Raw genomic sequence first — 25,782 nt, 5'->3', positions numbered from 1 at the left:
CCAAGTGCGGACTTTCTGCAATACGTGTATATAGTTATTGCTTATATAAGGGTTATTGTTATGAGCCATCCGTTGAGTGAGGCTCAGTTGTTGTTCATACTGTTAACTGGGTAAGGTTATCACGAGTTATACGGTGTGATTGGTGTGGCTGGTATGAGTCTTACCCTGGTTCCAAAAATGCTTTCCTTGCAATGTCAGCTCTTCCGGGCACAGTTTCCCTAACTGAGGTCTGGAGGAGGGGCATAGAGGGAGGAGCCAGTGCACACCAGATATAGTACCTAATCTTTTCTTTAGATTGCCCAGTCTCCTGCGGAGCCCGTCTATTCCCCATGGTCCTTACGGAGTTCCCAGCATCCACTACGGACTACGAGAAATAGAATTACCGGTGAGTAAATTCTTATTATTTTATGCGTATGGAGGATTTGTTGCTCTCGTCGATTGGCAGGTCACATGACTTTGTTTCCACCTGGTTTCCGTGGTTAGATTACAAGTCCTCCCCAGTTTACCATGCTGATCTCCATCCTTTTCACTACAGAATTTTCCTCCTTACTTCCTTCTCTCAGTGCTCTTTCCCTCCCCGAGGGACTCTCAACACAGAGTGGTTTAACCTTCTTCTCTTTTCCTCTCTCGCTCTTCTTCTTTGCTTTTCTTCCTACTCTTGCTCTGTTCTTCTTTGTTTTTTATTTCAAGCTGTTGTTTGTTTTCATTTGAATATATTGTTTTATTTTTATTTTTGGATAAAACTTAGAAGTTTTGATAATTTGATGTGACAACCTCTAAATTAACGGAGACGCTACCTTATCGATCATATTGATGGGTTCGATCTCTTTGTCTCCTCCTGTTCTATTGACTCTACATATACTATCCTGTATAAAATGTGTTACCCATTGTTTTTTGTCACCTGACGCTGTTTGCCTGCATATATTGGTACTTGTTGTACCCCTTTGTCGAAACTTCTTAAAATTCTTCAATAAAAAATGATTAAAAAAACCCTGCAATGGTAGAAACATACAGAGTCTTGTGGCACAAATGTCATTTATTCACAGCAATAGAGTGACTGTACCGCCCTGTAACTGCCCCTGCAGTGGCCTCTCGGTACATAGAGGTATCCGCAATGTGGGGAAACAGCAGTGCAACCTCTCCTTATAGGAACAGCTCAGTAAGCACGTGTGCTCTCTGGTCCCCCCTTAGTGGAGGGCAGAGTTGGTGTGCTGGTAGTTACAGATTATGCCTGGTATGTTGCACCAATGGCAGTGTCTTTGGCTATGTAGCAATAACTGATGGTGGTAATAACCGGGTTCTTAGCTGATGTCCATGGTGTCTGCACTGCACACAGACACCGAGTCTTTCTGGATGTTGTCAAACAGCGAGGAGAGTTCTGTGTTGGCTCTGATCTGCGACAGGAACTCCGCCATGTGGCAGCTCTTCTCCACCTCCGGGATAGTGAGCAGCGCGGCGATGGTTCTCATGGCCGATCGCTTCAGCTCGTCCTGCTTCTCAAACTCCTGCTTCACCGAGCCGGCTTTCACCTGCAAACACAGAGGTGGCCGTCAGGGGGTCTGTACTCCTGAAGAGGCTTCCTGCACCCTGGGTGTAAGCCTAATAATGTCCTATGGGGGTCATTCGAGTTGATCGCTAGCTGCATTCGGTCGCTGTGCAGCGATAAAGCAAAAAATCGGCACTTCTGGACATGCATATGCGGTGCAATGCGCACACGCGACGTACTATTACAACGAACGATGTAGTTTCACACAAGGTCTAGCGAAGCTTTTCGGTCGCACTGCTGGCTGCAGAGTGATTGACATGAAGAGGGCGTTTCTGGGTGTCAACTGACCGTTTTCAGGGAGTATTTGAAAAAACGCAGGCATGCCAGGAAAAACAGGCGTGGCTGGGCGAACGCAGGGCGTGTTTGTGACGTCAAAACAGGAACTGAACAGTCTGAAGTGATCGCAAGCGCTGAGTAGGTCTGGAGCTACTCTGAAACTGCACAAAATTATTTTGTAGCCGCTCTGCGATCCTTCCGTTCGCACTTCTGCTAAGCTAAAATACACTCCCAGTGGGAGGCGGCATAGCGTTTGCACGGCTGCTAAAAACTGCTAGCGAGCGATCAACTCTGAATGACCCCCTATGTGCGGGGAGCATTACCAAGCTGTAGCCAGATACCACAGTGTGTTCTGGGGTGACTAGACCGTGATCATCTCTGGGAGAAGTTTGCCTACAAAGAGAAAGTGGTTGGAGCACTTCCCAGACTGGCAAAGGTGGTCTATCATTGGTAGCCACAGGCACCAGTCACTGACTGCCTCAGAGCCAAATACTCTGCCCAAAGTATACCCCATCCCCTCTCAAACTGCTCCCGGACCACCTGTATCTGACAAAAGAGCATTAAAGCGATCATTTGGTGCCTGCAGGGTAATGATCTTCATACAGCACCTTGGTGAAATATATACGTACTTTGGCGGTGCAGGTGGCACGGAGGGGCTCAATCAGCTGGTCTAGGCGCTGGAGAACCGCACTGGGGCACAGGGTGGACAGGCGTGTGAGAATAATGAAGTTTAGCATCTGCAAGAGATAAGAGAACATTGGTAACGGCAGATCACCGACCGATGAGTGAAATAATACCGGGAATGTCTGACGCCTGCCTATAAACCTCTAGACAGCTTTACAATGTGACCAGCCTTACGCGTCACTGCGGGTGGCCCTGACCCTACCCTGATGTCATAGTGATCTCTCAGTCCGTCCTCCACGTGGCTCAGGTACTCGTATATATCCAGCTGGTCCAGGCAACTCTCCAGCAAGGTGTACATGCACTCGAACGCCGCTTTCCGAACGTCCAGGCCATCGTCCACTGTGTGCTTGAAGGGGCCCATCTCCACCTTACAGGAAAACACAAGGGGCTATCCATCACCGTACAAAGATTACAGACAATGCTTACACGCACAGCAGCCGATACAGAAATATATAAACGATTGATCACTCTCAGTAGTTTGCCTCATTAAAAGGCCCACCCTGCCTTCATTGGCCGCCATTACAGTGACCACACATGGCAGCACCTGTAGAGGTCCACCTTGTGGTCTCCTTACCTCTCGGATAAGCTCCCTCCGCACCGTCGTCTCGTTGTACATAGGAGGCAGGACCGTACCCAGCAAGTTCCTGACCAGAGATGGTTTGTTATGTGCCGCTGAATTAAACATGACCAGAGTCACACGGCGGACATTGGGGTCCGGGTCCTGGAGAGGTTTTAAGAAGTCTCCTGGGTACGGGGGCAGAGAAGAAAGTCACAGACGGTAACCCCACTATTCACCTGTGCCCATTGCTATCTGACTGAGCCGGTGTGTATATAATGCACCGGCTCCCACAGACAGGACATTGGGGTTCTATGTACTAAGCCGTGGCGAGAGATAAAGTACCAGCCAATCAGCTCCTAGCTGTCATATTACAGGCTGTGTTTGTAAAATGACAGGAGCTGATTGGTGGGTACTTTATCTCTCTCCACGTTCTTACTCTCCAAGGCTTAGTACATCTGCCACGTTATCCAGCACATACCACAAAGAAAATATATTATTTTAAATTCTACATTTGACCCTTGTAATTGGATTTACTAACAGGCCCTGCCTGCCTGCCATTGCCTTAAGGGTACATTAATATAAAACTTTTCTTTATGTGGCGCACACATTTTATGTAATAAATACACTATAGTCTACAATACAGACGTGTTTTGGTTACTGAGGTTATTATTATATGGTGATAACGGTCACAAGGGTACGGTGACACCGGATTTACGGTCTGTCCCAGAGTAAAGGAAAACTATTTAGATAAATGTTTTATTACAGAGTGAAATGACATAGAGTGGCGTTGTATCTAATGAAGGGAAAAAACATGGGTCTATGGCCCTCATTCCGAGTTGATCGCTCGCTAGCTACTTTTAGCAGCCGTGCAAACGCATAGTCGCCGCCCACGGCGGAATGTATTTTAGCATAGCAGGAGTGCGAACGCCTGTGCAGCCGCGCAGCTGCAAACACATTTTGTGCAGAACAAGACCAGCCCTGTAGTTACTTATCCTGTGCGATGATTGCTGCGACGAGTGACACGGTAATGATGTCAGATACCCGCCCGGCCACGCCTGCGTTTTCCCAAACACTCCCAGAAAACGGTCAGTTGCCAACCAGAAACTCCCACTTCCTGTCAATCTCCCTGCGTCCACCAGTGCGACTGAAAGCGTCGCTAGAACCTGTGCAAAACCACGATGATCATTGTACCCGTACACCGCGCCAGCGCATGCGGTGCATACGCATGCGCAGTTTTGCCAGTTTTTGAAATGATCGCTACGCAGCAAACAACGGCAGCTAGCGATCAACTCGGAATGAGGGCCAATGTACTAAGCTTTGGAGAGAGATAAAGTTCCGGGCAATCAGCTCCTAACTGCCATGTTACAGGCTGTGTTTAAAAAATGACAGTTAGGAGCTGATTGGTTGGTAGTAACAACAAAGTCAACTATACAAATATCCTATTGTGGCTTAAGGCAGTGGTTCCCAAACTGGGTGCCACAGGCCTCTTACAAGGGTGGCGCAGGTTAGGCAAAACCAGTGCTGGTGGCTGCCAGTCATAAAATGTGAGACAAACAGAAGCGCAGCCCTGTCGCCCACCTCATAACAGACCCCAAGGATGACAGATAGGCACAATTTATTTAATCCTTTCTGCAGAATTTCTCAATAGAAAACGTTGTGCCTAGGGGTGCCGTGAAAACAAGGCTGGCGCTATAGAGCGCCGTGATTCCGGAAAGTTTGGGAACCACTGGTGTAAGGTTTTATTTGGGAGAACCTGTCTATGGGGGTAATTCCAAGTTGATCGCAGCAGGATTTTTGATAGCAACTGGGCAAAACCATGTGCACTGCAGGTGAAGCAGATATAACATGTGCAGAGAGAGTTAGATTTGGGTGGGTTATTTTGTTTCTGTGCAGGGTAAATACTGGCTGCTTTATTTTTACACTGCAAATTAGATTGCAGATTGAACACACCCCACCCAAATCTAACTCTCTCTGCACATGTTATATCTGCCTCCCCTGCAGTGCACATGGTTTTGCCCAGTTGCTATCAAAAATCCTGCTGCGTTCAACTCAGAATTACCCTCTATATCTTCAGTTTCCACTAGGTGTCAGTCTCGTGCCTGCTTTCCTCACCTACCTATACAGTTCTTCAGTAGGGAATCGATGGGAGCCGGCTGGTCAGATATGGTAAACTTGATGGCAGTAACCAATGTGCTGCGGATATGAGGGGAACCTATAGAGGAGGAAGGAGCGTTAGAGCAGCACAGGTAGCAGAAAATAGTTATTTGTGTTTTATGTCACCTTTATACTCTATTTACTTATTACTGCGTCTTTCCCCTGGGAACGTCTCCTCTGTACTCCTGCTCACTCACCTGGTTTCCCTACACACGTCGGCCCCCTTCTCACGTCGGCACTAACTGGACGCAATGCCGATGTTTGCGCAGTTGAGCAATTATTTACCGCTGTACGCACGCAGAACTCCTGTGACGCTTTCATTACCCTAACTGTACGCACCAAGACTCTGGAGGTGCCGGCATCAGACACGGCGAGCCAAAGCAATGGCCGATATCTGGGAGGTTTCCTGGAGGGAGCGCAGAAAAAGTCTTGTGGGCAAGTATCGATGGTGGACTGTCTGGAACCGCTGTGTACAGGGGCGCAGAGTGTTGGCGTCTCAGGACTTGCACCGTCCGGTCACACAAGGGAAGGGCTGAAACTAGCATTAGCATATTATCGCACCCGAGACTATGGCAACGAGCGCTAGCGCAGACGCAGCAGCCCTGGCTCTTCTCTACCACAGTGTACAATCCCTGGTTCTCCAGCGTCCTCTTCCAGAATTCCCACCACACCTCCATATATATATATGACATCAGCTGGACTCAGTGCAGCCCCCAACACTTGGTACATTCAGCCCCTGCCCGGGGCATTTATTACAGCGCAGCGTCCTTTTATCTTCCCTGCATGTCCGTCAGAAAGTGATTATTGCGGCAGAGCCCTTTCCCTTCCCCAGTACAGGTTACTATCTATATTCCAGACCACACAGGTTATTTCTTCTTCAGAAGCCAAGTAACTTACCAGTATGTATTTGGAAGAGACTGGAGCACCCAGAGAAAACACACGCAACACAGTGAGACCATACAAACTTCACACACACGTGTCCTGGATAAAGTTAAACCTCACTGAGAAAACAATGAAAAAACCCACTGTGCCATGGTGCCACATAGCTTATTCATCCATTCCCTACATCGGGGCTGGGCAACTACATATCCCAGCATGCCCTGTCACAGTTTTAGCAAATCTGTGGAAGGGTATGCTGGGATATGTAGTACCACAGCAGCTGGAATGCCACTCTTTGCCTACCCCTGCCGTTCACCATTCCTGCCTTTATTTGTTCCCAGCTTCCAAAACACAAGAATTTGTATGTTCTCCCCGTACTTAGGTGGGTTTCCTCTGGGTGCTCTGTTTCCTCCCACAGACCAAATACATACCGCCAGGTTAATAGGTTGCTGACAGAATAATTGATTAATGTTTATTTAGATCTTCTTGACTAAATGTTCAACAACCACCTATTTTCAGGTTTCAGGGCTATTGATGACCTCACATTCTGTTGCTGTGGGACAGTGGGTCCTTCATTTCATAAGCAAAGATCAGAGACATTTTACTACCGTTGCCAAGTCACCTACCATAGGATGGGCCACATCTTCTTCCCCCGTGGGCCCCTCACACAATACATGTGGTGTCAGGAGATTACCTGAGCTCATCTGCTTGCACAGTCTGGGCAGGAGTTGAGTAGGGTTCACCAGGGTCAGCTTTCCCATACATTCAGCCACCACATTTCTGGTGCCTTCTTCTGCAGCCTCACAGTGCTCCAGAAGCAGCTTCCACACATCTTCCTGGTATGGCCTCAGCTCCTCGCTGGGCAGGGATGTGAGTGCTTCCTTCAATGAGTGTAGCAGGAGGTACTGTCTTCGAAGTTGGCCTCCGATCTCATGCAACAAGAAGGGCAGGAAATCCACCGGGCTTCCCACACATGCGTTCCCCAGAGCGTAAGAAGCCGCAGACTTCACCTCCTCACTGGGGGATGCAAAGGCCTCCAGGATCACGCTCTTCAACTCCTTCTGCTGGGTCCCAAGGCTCCTTTCTCGTCCAATCTCTGCCAGCGTCAAGAAGGCTAGAACCTTCACTGGGTCTCCGACGCGAGAGTTCTTGGCATCTTGTACAAACTGGGTGATGGAAGCAGTAGACTCCTTGGGGCAAACGCTTGCCAAAGTGGCTACACACTTGGACACAGAGTGGAAGGCCTGTTTATGAAGTGTAGGTCCACCCGAGTACACTGGGCCCGTGAGTTGCTTGAGGAGATCAGCATAGCCAAGGTGAGAAGTGTGGCTGGTAACTAGTGTTCGCAAGAAGGACAATATGGAGGCCAGAGCACCTCCTTGGAGTAGGGGAGAGTGGACTAGCTGGAAAAGCTGTGGGAGGATGCGGGTGCTAAGCTTCGGGAGAGATGCAGGATGTGCAGAGATCAGGGTGGTCAGAAAGTCTACAGTCACCTGCGCCACATGCATGTCCGATTCAGCTAGGAGGGGTGGAAGCTCCCCAAGTAGAGGATCCAACATGGGCGGCTTTAAACAATCACTGTAATTCCTCACTAGCACTCCCAGGGCAGAAACAGTCCCAAGCCTGAGGGCTCGCTGGTTTTTGCGCAGGAAGGAGGCCATAATGGGCAGCCCGTCCTTCAGCACTGGGCGCAAGTCAATCTTGAGAGGAGACCCTGCAATGAGAGTGAGGACCTTGACTGCAGTGAGCCGAGTGATCTCATTGCGAAGACGCTCCAGGATGAGCTGGAGAGTGGGGGCCAGGTCACTTCCCAGATGGTTCCCAAGGTGACTGATCAAGTGGCCCATGCAGGACAAAGCCCTCTCCTTCACCTCCTGGTCTATATCTGTTGCTTGGAGCCTCTTCAAAGTGGCTGTGAACAGCTCTCTCGTGTAGGAGACGGAGGAGGATCCCGGGGTCTGGTCCAGCAGGCAGATCACTTTGACCAGCTGCTGGGCCACCAGCAGAGCCTCCGAGGTAATCTTGTAGAAGGGGTCAGAAATGCAGGTAACCACAGGCAGTACCAGGGCCGGAAGGTGGGGCTGGAAGCATTCGGGAAGATGACTGCTGAGGATGACGTGGAGGAAGGTTAGCGTATCCAGGCGCATGTTGGAGCTGCTGGATCTATCAGTCAGGGAGAAAACAAGCCCTGTGGGTGGAAAAATACAACACAGTAAAATGCGTGGTTGCGGTTTTCTAGCAATAAGGCTCCTCCACACTTTGGGCCTGATTCAGAAATAGGTGCAAATACACATTGCAGCTTCATACTGGATTGCAGTCGCAGCCTCAAACATGCACCCAAGATGGTTGCAACATGACTGCATTTTCGGTTGCATCACTGCCCGTACTGACCCCAAACAGTCCCTGAGTGTCAATCACTTAAATAATTACTCTCTGCGACCACCATGGCAAGGCCACCCCAGAACACGCGCAGTGCGGCTTAGACGGCTTCGGACAACTCCGAATAATCGGATTTGCGTTGATCTCTGAATTAGGCCCTCTATTTTCACCTGTGATTCTGTGCAACTGCGTTTTATGTATTAGAAAGCAGAACTCATACCTGGGACCAGCGCCGGTATATGCTGGGCGAGGCAGCCAGGGAGTGCGCTGGTTAGCTCCGTGAGGACCGCAAAGCATCCCTGGCGAGACTTGGCGCTCTTATCCCTTAGGAGCTTGTGAAGGGACTTCATTACGGAAGGGACCTGTGGGAACAGAACTGCAGTACAGGAAAAGAGACTGCAACGAGCACAGGAAGCGGCGGGGTTTCGGTGAGGAGTAAACAGTTGGACTTATCGAAGCCGAAACAGTTTCAGAAAAAATGCGATTTCCTAACTCGGCCAAACTGTTAATGTTAACGCCACCATAACACATCCGTCTGTGGTGCTTCCGTCTTACGGCCTAAATGGCTTTGATTGTGTTTGAGCAAATACTCAATCCGGAACCATCCAGTTTGGCCTTTCTAAATCCCCGCATATTGCCGGTGATTGCGCTTCAGCTTCCAAACCATAAGTGACTACACAACTGAAGGAATGACTGCTTAATAAACTCATCCTCTAATTGTCTCTCTAAGGCAGGCATTCCCAACCGCGGTCCTCAAGGCACACCAACAGTGCAGGTTTTAGTGATATCCAGGCTTCAGCACAGATGGTTAAATCACAATAACTGAGCGACTAATTAAGTCACCTGTGTTTAAGCCTGGATATCACGAAAACCAGGACTGTTAGTGTGCCTTGAGGACCGAGGTTGGGAAACACTGCTCTAAGGGGTAAATTTACTAAAACTTCTAAAACAGAGAATTGGTGATGTAGCCCATAGCAACCAATCAGATGCTGTCTATCATTTCTCTATTGCCTTTTAGAAAATGATAGACATCTTCTGATTGGTTGCAATGAGCAACATCACCAATTCTCTGTTTTAGAAGCTTCAGTAAATTTACCCCTCAGAGTTCAGTCTACGCTGGTCACTATATATATATATATATATATATATATATAATATCTGTGTATATGGTGCAACATAACAGAAACAGTCACGTTTATAGTATCACACACAGACATTTTTACTTCTAGAATTTAGCGGTAAGGACATTTGCACACCAGGCATTTAGCTTGCCCCCAGAAAGGTGACCCCTGAGACAGCGGCCTTGGTTTACAAGACAAACTTCTGGGCGCATCTTGTCTCACCTGTTTCTGCAGAGCATTGAGCGGAGCCTCTCCTTTGCCTGTGGTGTCAGCGTTCTGCCTCCAGTTCTGAGAGCTCCGCGTCTGCCTCAGCAGGGCAATGTAAGCAGAGAAGATGTCCGCTTTGACATTCTCTTCCCGCTCTTTAAAGCGAGAAATAATGGCAGGAGCTGCCGTCCTGTAAAACTCTGGGAGGAGGTCAGGCCTGGCCGTGATTAGAGTCTCCAGGCACTTGGCTGCGGAGCGCCTGACTTTCCAGCTCATGTCATCATCATCACTGTACTCATCTTCACTCTCTGTGGAGACCAAACAATCAGTTAGAAGCCGCTCAGTTCACTATCAGTCATTTGCAAAGTAACTGAAAGAGCGGTGCCCTATACCAAGAGGTTTTAACCATTGTAACAAAACTATGCAAACAGCTCATAGAGGACCTCCACAAGTATGGGGTGTAGCTTACAGCCTTACACAACATCACTTGCCCCAGAGCAGGACCTCCTCGGACGGTCCGCTTGTGCAATTCACCTATCCAGCATTTGTCTTTGGAAAGTAGTGAGGTCTAACACATTGGTAGAAATAGCTGTAGACTAGCAGTAGAAATAGCTTTAGATTAGAGGTTCTCAAACTTGTTCCTCAGGATGCCAGACAGGTCATGTTTTCTAGGTCAACTGTGGATCTCTGATACACAGTGCACCTCCTAGGTAGTCTTGAAAACGTGAACGGTTGATGATCCTGAGGACCGGGACTGAGAACCACTGGTCTAGAGTATAACTGGTAGCCCACTCAATGTATTAAGATATTTGGAGGTCTGTGGCTAGATCCTGCAACTTTCGGACACTTCTCCTGTAAGAGGACATCTGTGTTATGAAGACTAGTGGAGGGGGGATCTTACCAGGACCCTTTAATAGAGATCATTCACTTTTGTAGACGGTGTATTGTACTAACCTTGCTCTTCTTCGCTTTCTGTCTCCATCATCTCATCTTCCTCCTCGCTGTCATAGTTGTAGTTAGGGTCGTACGCAATGTACTTAAGGCTCAGCCCCATGATGGTGGAGACGTGTGGTGAGATCTCCTTGGGACAACGTCTGATGAAGGAATCCAAAGCCTGGAAACACTGCTCCTGTAACTCATCATCTTCCACCTTGCAGAACCCCAGCACCAGTGGCAGGATGGTCTCCAGGTGAGGGCCTGGAGGGGGAGATGAAATGAAGATATGTAGGTGTTAGGACGAGAAGAGTGAGATAAGGACCCGATGAACACGGTCGTCTTTGTCTTAACAACAGCTCACTGCTGACATGACTGAATTACGTTTATCCCACCAGAGCCACTATCTCACAATCTTTCCATTCCATTGCCACAAGGCATACAACCTACAACCTTTGCCCAGGTCCCATCTTTATGAAACAAACAGTAATTAAAGGGACTAAACATTTTTTTTTAATAGTCTGCCCTCCTACTTCTAGCTTTGTCAGAAACCCAAGCAGGCCATTAGCGGTAAGACAGTAAATATTAGACTGGATAAGTATATTTGTAGAGCGAGGTACATGCAGCTACTCAATGCAGACTGATGCATCTTTCCTCCGCTGCTAAGACCGGTGCGTCACTGTTCAATTGCACTGCAAACACTGTGATACCGTACGTCATTGAGCTGTCGCAGAGATATGATCAGCAAACATACATGATATAGCAAATATCTAGGCTCTAGACTGAGACCTAGAAGCCCCGCGCAGATATCCCTCTGCTCAGTGGACCCAACAAAAACACATGAAGATAGTGGCCTGTTTCTGAGTCGCCCTATTCGGATGTGGTTGGAGGAGCTATCGCTTACATAGAAGCAGCAGCGATAGCACGAATATGGTAATATAGCAGGGGGCGTCACGTGTCCTGCTGCATTACTGATCCGAGCTGCGCACAAGGACACAGTATCGTGTCTTTGCTGTTTGCTACAAATTGAGAGATTCACCCACATTCGGAAATTTTGTGCAACTCAGAACCAGACCCAGTGTGAATGTGAAATAATGACGATGAGGGTGCTTGTGTGTTACCCATCTTCTGCCTGGGAAGAGGAGAATCGTTCTTCTCCTTTAAGCGACCAGGAGGCATATGTCTGGCCTGGTATGTTGGGCCTGCAGGCATGGTCTACAGAGTGTGGGCAGCTGCACAAGGTCTGGATAGAGGGTGTCACCTTTCCTATAGGTTAGCAGGATTTGCAGGTATAGGAGCAAAGGCTCCCCTTACCCAGTCTGTGCCCCGCTTGCCAACTGACAGCTGCCAGGCACTGGATATACGTCCGGGTGGTGGATGTGGAATCGTTCTTCCTCAGTTCCCCCACGAGATGCTCGACAAGCTCCGTGAAGAGGTTTCCATTGCACGTCTGTACCAGAAGCCCCAGGGCCAAGACCGCTCTCTTCCTCACGGCAAGGCGAGGACTGGTGAGCTGGGGCAGGAGACAGCTGAAGATGGAGGGATGGAAAGAGAATAGGGCCCCTCCTAACCTGCTAGCGAAACAGAGACGGGCATAAAACAGCTGCTACACTGAGGAACTTGGAGAATATAACGAACACTAATGTCAGCACCCTAGAGAGTATATACCCACCTTCCTAACATGTCGGACAATATATCCAGGGCCTCCAACTGTACAGCTGCATCGTCCTGCTTTCCTATGGCGCCAGTCAGCTGTCCTGTGATCTTCCTACACACATTCACAGCCAGCACAGAGCCTAGAGGAAAAACAATTATTTGTCCATCTAAATTCCACATGTAACGGTCATGTCATTGCCACAAAATTAGCTACACCAAATGGATTAGCATGGTAGATGTGTTTCATCAGTGCCCACCCTTATAGTCATGTCCATTTGAACCACACGTGACCCCGCTGGACTGTACAGATGTCTACCTGAGCTTGCCACAGGAAGTTCAGCTATAACAGTCTTCAGTCCCATGCTGCAGATATCTCTCAGCTGCTCCTTGTCTGATAACATGTTACTGCACAGAGTGTCCACTATAGTCTCCACCTGGTGCTCCTTCACCTTCCCTACCAGAGGGCCCAGGCTGGAACACGAGAGACAGAACCAGTGTCAGCAAAACAGGGTTATAAAACACAGCTCTAGCTCCTAACTGCCCCATCAGGAAGCCCACAAACTACAAGTATTTTATTTTATTTTTGTGGCCCTCAGCCTTCATTTGAATATCAGAAATGAGGATTTAATGGGGTAACTGTCAATATATAGGGTGGAGATGACAAGTTGTGATGGAACACAAAACTATGGCTGAGTTACTGGGAACTATGAATGGATGTACAACAGCTTTGAATGCGTTGTTGTGGTCTACTGGAAAAAGGAGGCTTGATGGGTTGGGCAGTGGTAAATGGTGGATGCAGTAGATGGAGCTGAGCTGTAAACTGACAGTATCCAACTATGAAAGGACAAAGGTCAGCAATGAATTGATGGTGGCAAATTGTGAATGGTTGGTGGTCAAATGTAAAAAGGTGGAGAATGATATAGCAAACTAGGTTAATGTGCTATGAATGTGTTGTTGACAGTTATGGATAGATGACTCTTCATCAACCTGTAAAGTGTTAGTGTATAGGTGGTGATCAGATGGATGGTGGTCAGCTGTGAGTAGGTGGTGGTCAGATGGATGGAAGTCAGCTGTATGTAGGTGGTGGTCAGTTGGATGGAGGTCACCTGTCAGTAGATGGTGGTCAACTGGAGTGAGGTCAGATGTGAGTAGGTGGTGGTCAGTTGTCTGGACATCAGCTATGAGTAGGTGGTGTTCAGTTGGATGGAGATCAGCTGTGAGAAGGTGGTGGTCAGTTGTATGGACATCAGCTGTGAGTAGGTGGTGTCAGTTGTATGGACATCAGCTGTGAGTATGTGGTGGTCAGTTGGATGAAGATCAGCTGTGAGTAGGTGGTGGTCAGTTGGATGGAGATCAGCTGTGAGAAGGTGGTGGTCAGTTGTATGGACATCAGCTGTGAGTAGGTGGTGGTCAGTTGGATGGAGATCAGCTGTGAGTAGGTGGTGGTCAGTTGTATGGACATCAGCTGTGTGTAGGTGTTGGTCAGTTGGATGAAGATCAGCTGTGAGTAGGTGGTGGTCAGTTGGATGGAGGTCAGCTGGATGGAGACCAGCTGTGAGTAGGTGGTGGTCAGATGGATGGAGATCTGCTGTGAGTAGGAGGTGGTCGGATGGATGGACCTCATCTTTGAACAGGTGGTGGTGAAAAGTAAATGCATGAAGGTGACCTATAAATGGGCAGTGGTGAACTGCCGATTGATGGGGATGAACTCTGATCAGGTGATGGGGAATGATGTATTGATGCATACAACCTGTGAATGGCCAATGTTGAACTGTGGATGGAGGCATGGTAACGGTGACCTTGTACTGATAGACTGGGGAGGAAGTTTAGGTAGTGTTAAAATGCAGATGGAAGAGCAGAGCTTTGACTTGTGGTTGGAAGGAAGTGTAAAGCTTTGGTGAATTGACAGTAGGTAGGAGAATAGAAGAAAACGGGACCAGTGAGAACTTATTACTTATGGATGGAACAAATGATCAGTGATGCATAGGGGTCCCCACACCTCTCTCACCACTTTACTGCCAAGTTCTGCACCTCTCCATTCCTGTCCTCCAGCAGCTTGAGAAGCATCTTCACCACTCTCCGCTCACTGTCCTCATCCAGCTTGATGGAGTCCTTCTGCAGCTCCATCATCAGATCATTTGTGGCCATGAACCTGTGACATGAGAAGGACGCATGGTAAAAGCAATCTGCACTGCACGGCAGTGTACCAAGAGGATTACTTGTTGCTCTACTACGCTGAACATTATACACAGGTATAATAATATTAATAGAAGAGTAAAATGTACTAGATCTGTATTTAACATTAGGCTGAAACGTACCAAGTATCAGAAGACTGAGGCTGTTACTGGGGTCTATCTAACATATAACGCATTACTACTACAGCCAGTAAATGTGACATGCTGGGGATAGTAGTGCGAGGTCTGTATTACTCACCCAAGAAGTTCAGCCAAAATACTGTTTCCGAGTCAGACACAAAGGGGGAAATTTACTAAGCTCCCGATTTTGACCGAGATGCCGTTTTTTCATCAAAGTGTCATCTCGGTAATTTACTAAGCAATAATCACGGCAGTGATGAGGGCATTCGTAATTTTTTGCAAGTCCAAGAAAAAAATTACGAATGAATACACCATCGGTCAAAACGCGGCTGTTTAAGTATGAATCTCGGTAATTTACTAAGAAGTGCAAAGCAAAAAAAAAAAAAAACACTGCCGTGAAAAATTACAACTCGTAAAAAAGTGCTAAAAAAAAACAGACCTTTTTTTTTTATTCGTGATTGGATAGGCATGCACGGATCCATGAGATCCGTGCATGTATATCAGTGGGAAGGGGTGGGAAAGTGCTTATTTTTTCAAAAAAAATTGCGTGGGGTCCCCCCTCCTAAGCATAACCAGCCTCGGGCTCTTTGAGCCGATCCTGGTTGCCGAAATATGGGGAAAAAAATGACAGGGGTTCCCCCATATTTAAGCAACCAGCATCGGGCTCTGCGCCTGGTCCTGGTCCCAAAAATACGGGGGACAAAAAGAGTAGGGGTCCCCCGTATTTTTAAAACCAGCACCGGGCTCCATTAGCTGGACAGATAATGCCACAGCCGGGGGTCACTTTTATATAGTGCCCTGCGGCCGTGGCATCAAAAATCCAACTAGTCACTCCTGGCCGGGGTACCCTGGGGGAGTGGGGACCCCTTCAATCAAGGGGTCCCCCCCCCCCCAGCCACCCAAGGGCCAGGGGTGAAGCCCGAGGCTGTCCCCCCCCATCCAATGGGCTGCGGATGGGGAGGCTGATAGCCTTTGTTGTAAAAGAAAAGATATTGTTTTTAGTAGCAGTACTACAAGGCCCAGCAAGCCTCCCCCGCATGCTGGTACTTGGAGAACCACAAGTACCAGCATGCGACGGAAAAACGGGCCCGCTGGTACCTGTAGTACTACTACTAAAAAAATACCCAAAAAAAGACAAGACACACACACCGTGAAAGTATAATTTTATTACATACATACACACATACATACATACTTACCTTAAGTTCCCACGCAGGTCGGTCCTCTTCTCCAGTAGAATCCAAGGGGTACCTGTTGAAGAAATTATACTCACGAGATCCAGGGGTCCAGGCTCCTCGGGAAATCCAGGGGTAATCCACGTACTTGAAAAAAATAACAAAACGGTGTCCCGACCACGAACTGAAAGGGGACCCATGTTTGCACATGGGTCACCTTTCCACGAATGCCAGAAACCCACTTTGACTTCTGTCTAAGTGGGTTTCTTCAGCCAATCAGGGAGCGCCACGTTGTAGCACTCTCCTGATCAGCTGTGTGCTCCTGTCCTCACTGACAGGCAGCACACGGCAGTGTTACAATGTAGCGCCTATGCGCTACATTGTAACCAATGCTGGGAACTTTCTGCTCAGCGGTGACGTCACTTTAGGTCAACCGCAGGGCAGAAAGTTCCCATCATTGGTTACAATGTAGTGCATAGGCGCTACATTGTAACACTGCCGTGTGCTGCCTGTCAGTGAGGACAGGAGCACACAGCTGATCAGGAGAGTGCTACAACGTGGCGCTCCCTGATTGGCTGAAGAAACCCACTTAGACAGAAGTCAAAGTGGGTTTCTGGCATTCGTGGAAAGGTGACCCATGTGCAAACATGGGTCCCCTTTCAGTTCGTGGTCGGGACACCGTTTTGTTATTTTTTTCAAGTACGTGGATTACCCCTGGATTTCCCGAGGAGCCTGGACCCCTGGATCTCGTGAGTATAATTTCTTCAACAGGTACCCCTTGGATTCTACTGGAGAAGAGGACCGACCTGCGTGGGAACTTAAGGTAAGTATGTATGTATGTGTGTATGTATGTAATAAAATTATACTTTCACGGTGTGTGTGTCTTGTCTTTTTTTGGGTATTTTTTTAGTAGTAGTACTACAGGTACCAGCGGGCCCGTTTTTCCGTCGCATGCTGGTACTTGTGGTTCTCCAAGTACCAGCATGCGGGGGAGGCTTGCTGGGCCTTGTAGTACTGCTACTAAAAACAATATCTTTTCTTTTACAACAAAGGCTATCAGCCTCCCCATCCGCAGCCCATTGGATGGGGGGGACAGCCTCGGGCTTCACCCCTGGCCCTTGGGTGGCTGGGGGGGGGGGGACCCCTTGATTGAAGGGGTCCCCACTCCCCCAGGGTACCCCGGCCAGGAGTGACTAGTTGGATTTTTGATGCCACGGCCGCAGGGCACTATATAAAAGTGACCCCCGGCTGTGGCATTATCTGTCCAGCTAGTGGAGCCCGGTGCTGGTTTTAAAAATACGGGGGACCCCTACTCTTTTTGTCCCCCGTATTTTTGGGACCAGGACCAGGCGCAGAGCCCGATGCTGGTTGCTTAAATATGGGGGAACCCCTGTCATTTTTTTTCCCATATTTCGGCAACCAGGATCGGCTCAAAGAGCCCGAGGCTGGTTATGCTTAGGAGGGGGGACCCCACGCAATTTTTTTTTTAAATTTTACAGTGTTTAATTAAAAAAAAAAAAAAATAGAACCCCAGCACGGATCACACAGATCCGGCCGAGATTAATTGTAAAAAAGTCGGCAGTGTTTTGCTAATCACTGCCGTAAAAAACACAAAAAAAACACGAATGACATCGACATCGGAAGAAAAGAAAAACCCGAATACGACAGCTTAGTAAATCCATCGTAACAAATTCAAAAAGTTGCAGTTTTACACTTTCGATGTCATTCGTGATTGAACTTTGACCTGAAACGGGAAAATACGAATCTTAGTAAATTTACCCCAAAGCGCCTGTAAGCGCGGAGGGCTTATTCAAAGGCAAGTATCCGCACGGCTCCACGTGTACGGTCAGACAGACCACTGTTTTTCTGTCCGCAGATGTCGTTAGTATTGGCACTGGTCAGTGCGCCAGTTTACTGCACACGTGCCGGTGCCTGTGCCACGTTCCCAGTGATTTCTGTGCGCATAGGCCGATGTAGGACCCCAGAGAGGTAAGTGTTCCAACACCCTGCACTCATTGTAGATACGCCGCTGTTGCTATGAGACCAGTCTGTGCAAGGTAGCCACCCAGAAACTGGGCAGGGAGATCCAGCAGCCTACATGGCACACCTGCCAGTCTCTAATCCTCTGTGCAGGTGCGTGGACATGGTACGGCTCAGGCTGCAATTGATTTTCATGGCGCATGTGCAATCTGCTGATATTTTTGCGGGACATGTCCGCATCCGAATCAGAACTCAGCCCAATATACCACATAACACTCACTGTATACTTTGTTATTACAAATCACGGCCATTGTGGGGGTCATTCAGACAGTGTTGGACTGGGGCATATAGGGCCCACCGGGGGCCTGTGTTAGGGGTGTGGCCAGTCTGCTGAGGGGGTGTGGCCTGCCACCTCACTGGTTTGGCTAACCATTAGAGAGTGCAATGTCTGGGCCCCTTCATAAATATATACAGTAAATTCAGCTGCTGCATGCATGGTAATGTACCAGAGTAATAACAGCAATGCACTGTAGAAAATACACCATAGTCCAGTATAAGGTAACATATGTATAAAGTATAAGTGCACAGTCTGGAACCTGATCCCTAGAGGAAGGAGTGGGCCCCCAGGCAGTAGGGCCCACCGGTGGTTTCCCTGTACCCCTGTGGGCCAGTCCAAGCCTGCATTCAGATCTGATCGCTGGGCTGATAATTTTGCTGCCCTGCGTTCAGATAGTCGCCGCCTCCAGGGGGAGTATATATTCGCCGTGCAAGTGTGCGATGCTATGTGTACGCCGATCTGCTAAAAATCACTGTGTGCAGTCCCTGCGCAGCCCCGGACTTACTCCTCCAGTGCAATCGCATCAGGCTGATCCGGGCTGGAGCTGACGTCACACACCCTCCCTGAAAACGCTTGGACACGCCTGTGTTTTCCGGACACTCCCTGTAGACGCTCAGTTGCCACCCACAAACGCCCTTTTCCTGTCAATCACCTTGCGAATGCCCGTGCGATCTGATTTTTCGCACCATCCCATTGCTGAACGGCGATGCCCGTGGTTGTTGTCCGTCGTGTGTGCGCATTGCGGTGCATACGCATGCGCAGTTAGGACCTGATCGCCCAGCTGTGCGAAAAAGCACAGCAGCGATCAAATCTGAATCACCTCCTGTGTCCTCTGACAACCATGACAGTCGCCTGGAAATTGGGGCTCTTCAAAAGTGTGGCGCGCAACTCCTTACAAGGAGACGGCAATTTGCAAAAATAGGCACATGGCACATGGGGGAACAATTTTTGAACTTCAGACATTACTGTGCACCTTGGAAAATGCACAACACAACATCTGCCAAGCGGATGGAACAGTTAATTGTACAAGATCATGACAACATACAACATCCACTTATACTACTGTATGTAGGAAACCAGAAAGAGAGCGTAAAGTGTCATGGGCATATTATGAGAAAGGAGACAGTAGTAATCCCTGTGACACAACGATCCAGCAGATCTAAGCCTGAGTAATGCAAATAACGCAGTTTATGTAACATAACACGGCTGGGTCCGGGCTGGGACAGCGTCCCAGTGACTCAGTCAGAATGGAACAGGTGCGGAGAGTTGCTGGTGACACAGATGACCTAGCTATGAGCGGTGCTGCAATTATATTCTAGAATAATGATCAGAATGTGAACCGGAGACGCTGATCTTTACATGGTCTGTATGGGAAACGTTGAAGTATATTTGTTGCAAAAACAACGACGATGGTTAATTTAGTAGGGTGTGGCCTGTTTTACAGGAGGACGTACAGCTTTCTCCTCCCTAATGCTGGCTACCTCTATTCAATACAGAGCCCAATTAAGGGTTTTTACCATTCTAGGTTAATATACCTGTAGTTCCCCATCCCTAAACAATGTTAACATTCGGATTAAGTAACCCTTGCTGTAATCTGCAGGAATCCATTCAGGTAATTACCACAAAGATGCGCTGGGAGGCTGGGATTACTGTATAATACATACATAGAGCGTCCTGCCATACAATTTAGAGAGCATTTTAGTGACTATGCAATACCAAAAGCATCCTAGTGACCGCCATACAATACAGAGTGCACTGTAGTGGTTGTTATACCCAAAAGAGAGCCTCCTAGTGACCGCCATACAATACACAGTGCACCATGGTGGTTGTTATACTATACGGAGAGCCTCCTAGTGACCACCATACAATACACAGTGCACCGTGGTGGTGGTGGTTATACTATACGGAGAGTCTCCTAGTGGCCGCCATACAATACACTGTGCACCATGGTGGTTGTTATACTATACGGAGAGCCTCCTAGTGACCACCATACAATACACAGTGCACCATGGTGGTTGTTATACTATACGGAGAGCCTCCTAGTGACCACCATACAATACACAGTGCACCGTGGTGGTTGTTATACTATACGGAGAGCCTCCTAGTGGCCGCCATACAATACACTGTGCACCATGGTGGTTGTTATACTACACAGAGCATCCTAGTAGCCGCCATACAATACACAGTGCACAGTGGTGTCTGTTATACCATAGAGAGATCCTCCTAGTGACCACCATACAATACACAATGCACTGTGGTGGTTCTTATACTATACAGAGAGCCTCCTAGTGACCGCCATACAGTACACAGTGCACCGTGGTGGTTGTTATTATACAGAGAGCCTCCTAGGGACCGCCATGCAATACACAGTGCACAGTGGTGGTCGTTTTACTATACAGAGAGCCTCCTAGGGACCACCATACAATACACAGTGCACTGTGGTGGTTGTTATACTGTACAGAGAGCCTCCTAGTGGCCGCCATACAATACACAGTGCACCATGGTGGTTGTTATACTATACAGAGAGCCTCCTAGTGACCGCCATACAATACACAGTGCACTGTGGTGGTTGTTATACTGTACAGAGAGCCTCCTAGTGACCGCCATACAATACACAGTGCACCGTGGTGATTGTATACTATACAGAGAGCCTCCTAGTGACCGCCATACAATACACAGTGCACTGTGGTGGCTGTTATACCACACAGAGAATCCAAGTGACATTAAACGATCCAGAGAGCATCCTATTAACAGTTATAAACAGCATCCTAGTGGAGCCCTTGGTGGTCCCCACCACCAAGTCCTAGTGCCCTAGACTGCAGCCTGATCAGACTTTGGCTGATTAGGTGTTGAATCAGCAGGACGCACTCTGTATATTCCAGGTGCACTTCATACAGCAAAGCACATTTATGGCAGTATTTTGACCCACGCAATGAAAGCCTTTACATGCATACATGCCGCATGTCACATGAGCAGTCCCAAAGTCACTCATATGATTCCTTTAAGACAAAAATGTCAAACATTTTAAATGAATGACGGGGGTGGAGATAAAGTGTTAGTAGGCAGGTCTCTGAAATTGGGTCCCTACCCTGCAAAGGCAGCACACCGACTGTTATGTGGGCAGTGACAAAAACCAAAAAGAAATGAATACGCCCATATAGGCGGGTCAAGTGCCAGGGCATGTTAATGGAAAGGAGGGAGGTGGCTGTATTGGTAGGTCAGCCATTACCTGTATTGTGTAAGAGACCCAGGTTGGAGCGCAAGTGCAGGCCACACTGAACGGTTTGGCCATGGGCTGATCAGTCAGGTCTGTATATACTGCACATAGAGCAATGCACCTGCTGTGCTCTGTGCAGTGATAGCTGTGTACTATGGGGGTCATTCCGAGTTGTTCGCTAGCTGATTTCGTTCACTGCGCAGCGATCAGGCAGAAAAACAGCACTTCTGCGCATGCGTATATGGCACAATGTGCACGTGCGTCGTACTAATACAACGAACGATGTCGTTTCACACAGGGTCTAGAGAAGCTTTTCAGTCGCACAGGCAGCTGCAGAGTGATTGACATGAAGTGGGCATTTCTGGGTGGCAACTGACCATTTTCAGGGAGTGTTCGTAAAAACGCAGGCGTGCCCGGAAAAACGCAGGCGTGGCTGGGCGAACGCAGGGCGTGTTCGTGACGTCAAATCAGGAACTGAATAATCTGAAGTGATCGCAAGCGCTGAGTAGGTTTTGAGCTACTCTGAAACTGCACAAAATTATTTTGTAGCTGCTCTGCGATCCTTTCGTTCGCACTTCCGCTAAGCTAAAATACACTCCCAGTGGGCGGCGGCATAGCGTTTGTACGGCTGCTAAAAACTGCTAGCGAGCGATCAACTCGGAATGACCACCCTATGTGTATTAATTAGTGAAACTTCCACTATGACTGAGACAGGTTTGATACCCACCCTATAGTGAGCATGCACCATACTGGACCACCCACTTCATTCCCGGAGCGAGCAGCATGGGGGACACTGGTCTAATTTCCCTGCAACCTAGGAGAGCCACCTAAAATTTGGGAGCCTCCCAAACATTCCGGGAACGTAGGTAAGTATGGCACATACAGGTCATGCATGTGAGTCACATTGCTGGGCCTATAATTTGCTGTGGGCCTGGTGATGCGCTGCTGTGTCTGTGTGTGTGTGTGTGTGTGTGTGTATATATATATATATATATATATGACAGAAAAGATTTAAGACCTTTCTCGCGCTAATGATATAGAAAGCTACGCCTTAGGGAAAATACCCCCTGTTTGTTAGACGGGGTACAATAAGTATGAACAGTAAAGAAAAGGGAGCTGGTGTAGTCCTTTGGTATGTAAAGGTTTTGGTTATACAATAAAACAATCGTAAAAAATGAGACTTTTTTTATTTTATAAAATACAGTAAATAAAACTGTTTCACAATTTGCCCAAGATAACAGTATGATGTTTTGTACAAACAATGGTTGTGTTGGTATTAATCCATTTTAGTCAAACAACAAGATGATGATTATTCTTCCTTGAAGAAATGCCAAAATCGCTGTCTTAAACCAACGCGTTTCGTCCTACAGACTTCATCAGGGGTTTATTATAATCAAGGAATCACAATATGGACATACATCTTAGCGTGTCTTCAAAGGCAAATAAAAACACTAAAAATGATATCGAACCAAATTTCACCACATGGGATATCAATTAAATGTTTGTTAGATGTGACCCATTGAATGATTTTCCACTGAGCCAAACCCGGTTCAAAATTACATAAGTGACTGTATTCAAACCAATTGAATTAAATCTAGCTCATAAAGCAGCTTTTCACTGAACAACGCCCAGGAATAGATTTGAAAAAGACGGATAACTGTAATAGTACCTCTCCACAGTTAGCAACACTACTAGCTGACATTCGTCTTGAGGAAGTCTCCGGTTGCTAGGAGACGAAACGCGTTGTCACCCACTCTCTTGCTTGGTTCTTCAGTAGGTGCAATACCCGCTAATCAAGTCCGCTCACGGCTCTCCACAGCCACGGCTCACTACCGCACGTCACCCGCCGGATATTCCAGCTGGTGCCTACCCACTGATCAAGTCCGCTTACGGCTCCCCGCAGACGCACTGCATTACCGCAGGACAATCTTTGACATCTACCGGGTGAATTCCACTGGCCTCCGCCGTGAGGTCTAACATCCGTTGTCCGGAGAAAGCGCTGTGGGCAGCCGTCAGAAGGCTATCTGATCAGCATCTATCATTATTTTTTTGGAGCGGTACAGTGCCTTCTAATGGAACGATAGCTAAACGTGTGTAACCACCCTTAATTTGTTGGCGTGTAGTGGGCGTGTATCTAAAGCTCCATGTGATTTTGCATCATGCATACAGGGAGGAGAAGCCTGCGAGGTCTGGTGTGCTTACCATGCGGCTGATGCTACTGCAGATACCATTGATGGTCGCGGCGTTCAGCATAAAATCAGCGCTGCGCAGGATTCCGCTTGCGGACACACGAATCATGGCATTGGCTCTACGGATTCTCGCATTAGCGTACGGTAGTGAATCAGGTTTCCGCAGCTGCCTGCAAATGCAGACCCACTATGTACATAGATGTATAGTCTTTCCAGAGTTTATACTAGCACTGAAGACCCATCAGTAAGTTAAAGCCACATTTAAAGGCTGCACCATGTCTCTAAATAGCAGATTCTAATTGCAGTCGTCAAGCCGATGGGAGATGAAGCTATTAACTGTTTAATTTCCAGATCGTTCAGCTATAATGGTGCAGTGATCCCATGCCATAACATTAACCCCCTCACACACAGAATGCATGCACACCTGTCCCTATAACTCCGCCTGCCCCCTCCTCACCTGAAGTCCTTGTCACTGGAAGTCATCTTCTCCAGCAGGCTGGAGATATGATAGGTGACATTGGTCATGGTGACAGCAGACCTGCAGATGCTCTACAAAGGGCCGTACGGTAGAGATCGCTGCTCCTCGTGACCCCCAGTCAGGGAGAGTATGGCGAAAGCAGTGACATGTGAGAGGGTGGAGGGGGCTCCTGTTTGCTGTCCCCTCTTTAGAAGTCGCTGGAAAACCTGACACTGCACTGGATATAAATAGACGGTGAGTGTCCCAGGAAAGACCTCTGCTGGTCACCAGCCTGTAATACAATGGCAGACTGCAGTGCAAATAATATATACTACGCAGGGAGCTGTACAAAGGTAATGACATAAGGAGAAAATGTAAACATGTAAAGACAACATTAAAGGCCAGTATTTATATTTTCAAAAGGGAGGATGGTCTGGCTCAGTGGTAGGCGACCTGAGGTTCTCTAGCCATTGTGGAACTACAAGTCTCAGAAGGCCCACTACCTAGAAGTCTAATATAGGAATGGACATTGCCCATCTGTGGTTTGCCACCGATGGTCGATGGTTGTGCCATCGATGGCAGATACCCGTTACTTCTCTTCGATTGATGGTAGACAGGGCGCCAATGGGTTTTTTTCTGCTCCTGAGCACAGGGGGTCCCAAAGCTTAGAGCCTAATTCAGAGTTGATCGCAGCAGCAAATTTGTTAGCAGTTGGGCAAAACCATGTGCACTGCAGGTGGGGCAGATGTAACATGTGCAGAGAGAGTTAGATTTGGGTGGGGTGTGTTCAAACTGAAATCTAAATTGCAGTGTAAAAATAAAGCAGCCAGTATTTGCCCTGCACAGAAACAATATAACCCACCCAAATCTAACTCTCTCTACACATGTTACATCTGCCCCACCTGCAGTGCACATGGTTTTGCCCAACTGCTAACAAATTTGCTGCTGCGATCAACTCTGAATTACCCCCTTAGGCCGGGTATACACTAGGCCGATATCCGCAAGATAAACCGTATCAGCACAACAAATCGTGTATATCGGCTAGTGTGTACCCACTATAGCGCGATCCCGCAGGTCGTATGTAACGTCTTCCGGTCAGCCGTGCTTCACGCCAACTGGAAGATATCGCACGCGACCCGATGCTTTGTAATAAAGGACAAAAAGTGATTGTTTCGTGGTGAAGGGAATTCGGTCTGACCCTCGACCTCATTGCCCGTTGTACAAGTGTGTACCAAGCCTTAGGCTGCCAAAGGGCAGCCTGCTAAGCCACACACCCTTCTCTGATTGGCCCACTGCCTGCCATTCCCCTGAGCAGGAAGTTCATTATTGTATGCAAACGATGGTCCCCCTTCAATGTTTTCATGCCATCGATGTTAACAGATGAACTTTTACTTATTATTGTCCTTCAGCTACATAGCAACCACATGTGCTGCAGCGCTATACGATCAGGGAGAATAATTAGCACTGATGCAGAGGTAAGTGGAGGCCACTTACCTCTGCATCAGTGCAAATTATTCTCCCTGATTCACTTAAGATAGGCCATGCAAACAAACGTCCACTTAGTGGATTCTTGTTTGCATGGCCTATCTTACGTGAATTCATTCTGTGCATGATCCCTAAGTGAGCCCATGCAAGTACCAGGTAGGGATGGCCATCAGTGGGGTGTCCATCGTTGGTTGCCATCGATGGTACTCAAACCATCTATGGTGATTCATTGA

General features: G+C 48.0%; 1 protein-coding gene across 2 annotated transcripts; it reads right to left on the bottom strand.

The window, feature by feature from the left end:
• Positions 1 to 1,018: 1,018 nt before the first annotated feature.
• Positions 1,019 to 24,285, bottom strand: LOC134958575 (cullin-associated NEDD8-dissociated protein 1-like). Of its 2 annotated transcripts, none has more exons than XM_063941273.1 (14): positions 24,065 to 24,285; positions 14,403 to 14,546; positions 12,711 to 12,865; positions 12,411 to 12,534; positions 12,053 to 12,312; positions 10,760 to 11,002; positions 9,821 to 10,113; positions 8,698 to 8,839; positions 6,793 to 8,286; positions 5,182 to 5,277; positions 3,081 to 3,250; positions 2,709 to 2,873; positions 2,452 to 2,559; positions 1,019 to 1,529 (listed from the first exon to the last, which is right to left on the bottom strand). In XM_063941273.1, exons 1-14 carry the CDS (start codon positions 24,130 to 24,132, stop codon positions 1,302 to 1,304), a joined length of 3,690 nt encoding a protein of 1,229 aa, XP_063797343.1. In that variant the 5' UTR covers positions 24,133 to 24,285; the 3' UTR covers positions 1,019 to 1,301. The 2 variants fall into 2 exon arrangements, with proteins under 2 accessions (XP_063797343.1, XP_063797344.1); XM_063941274.1 differs by having other exon boundaries at positions 12,053 to 12,309; positions 24,065 to 24,284.
• Between the last annotated feature and the right edge of the window lie 1,497 nt (positions 24,286 to 25,782).

Source organism: Pseudophryne corroboree, chromosome 9 (assembly GCF_028390025.1).
Source record: "Pseudophryne corroboree isolate aPseCor3 chromosome 9, aPseCor3.hap2, whole genome shotgun sequence".
NCBI classification, from domain to species: Eukaryota; Metazoa; Chordata; class Amphibia; order Anura; family Myobatrachidae; genus Pseudophryne; species Pseudophryne corroboree.
This window is presented reverse-complemented; position numbering and strand designations above follow the sequence as displayed.

What these genes read in the sequence shown, in the direction of transcription:
- LOC134958575 (XM_063941273.1), bottom strand. Translation starts at nt 24,132, where the DNA reads ATGACCAATGTCACCTATCATATCTCCAGCCTGCTGGAGAAGATGACT. An exon ending in ACTTCCTGTGGCAAGCTCAG is followed by an intron (nt 12,535 to 12,710) that starts GTAGACATCTGT and finishes TTTTTCCTCTAG; the next exon opens with GCTCTGTGCTGGCTGTGAAT. An exon ending in GCAAGCGGGGCACAGACTGG is followed by an intron (nt 11,003 to 12,052) that starts GTAAGGGGAGCC and finishes CTCCCCCTCCAG; the next exon opens with GCCCTCACCTGGAGACCATC.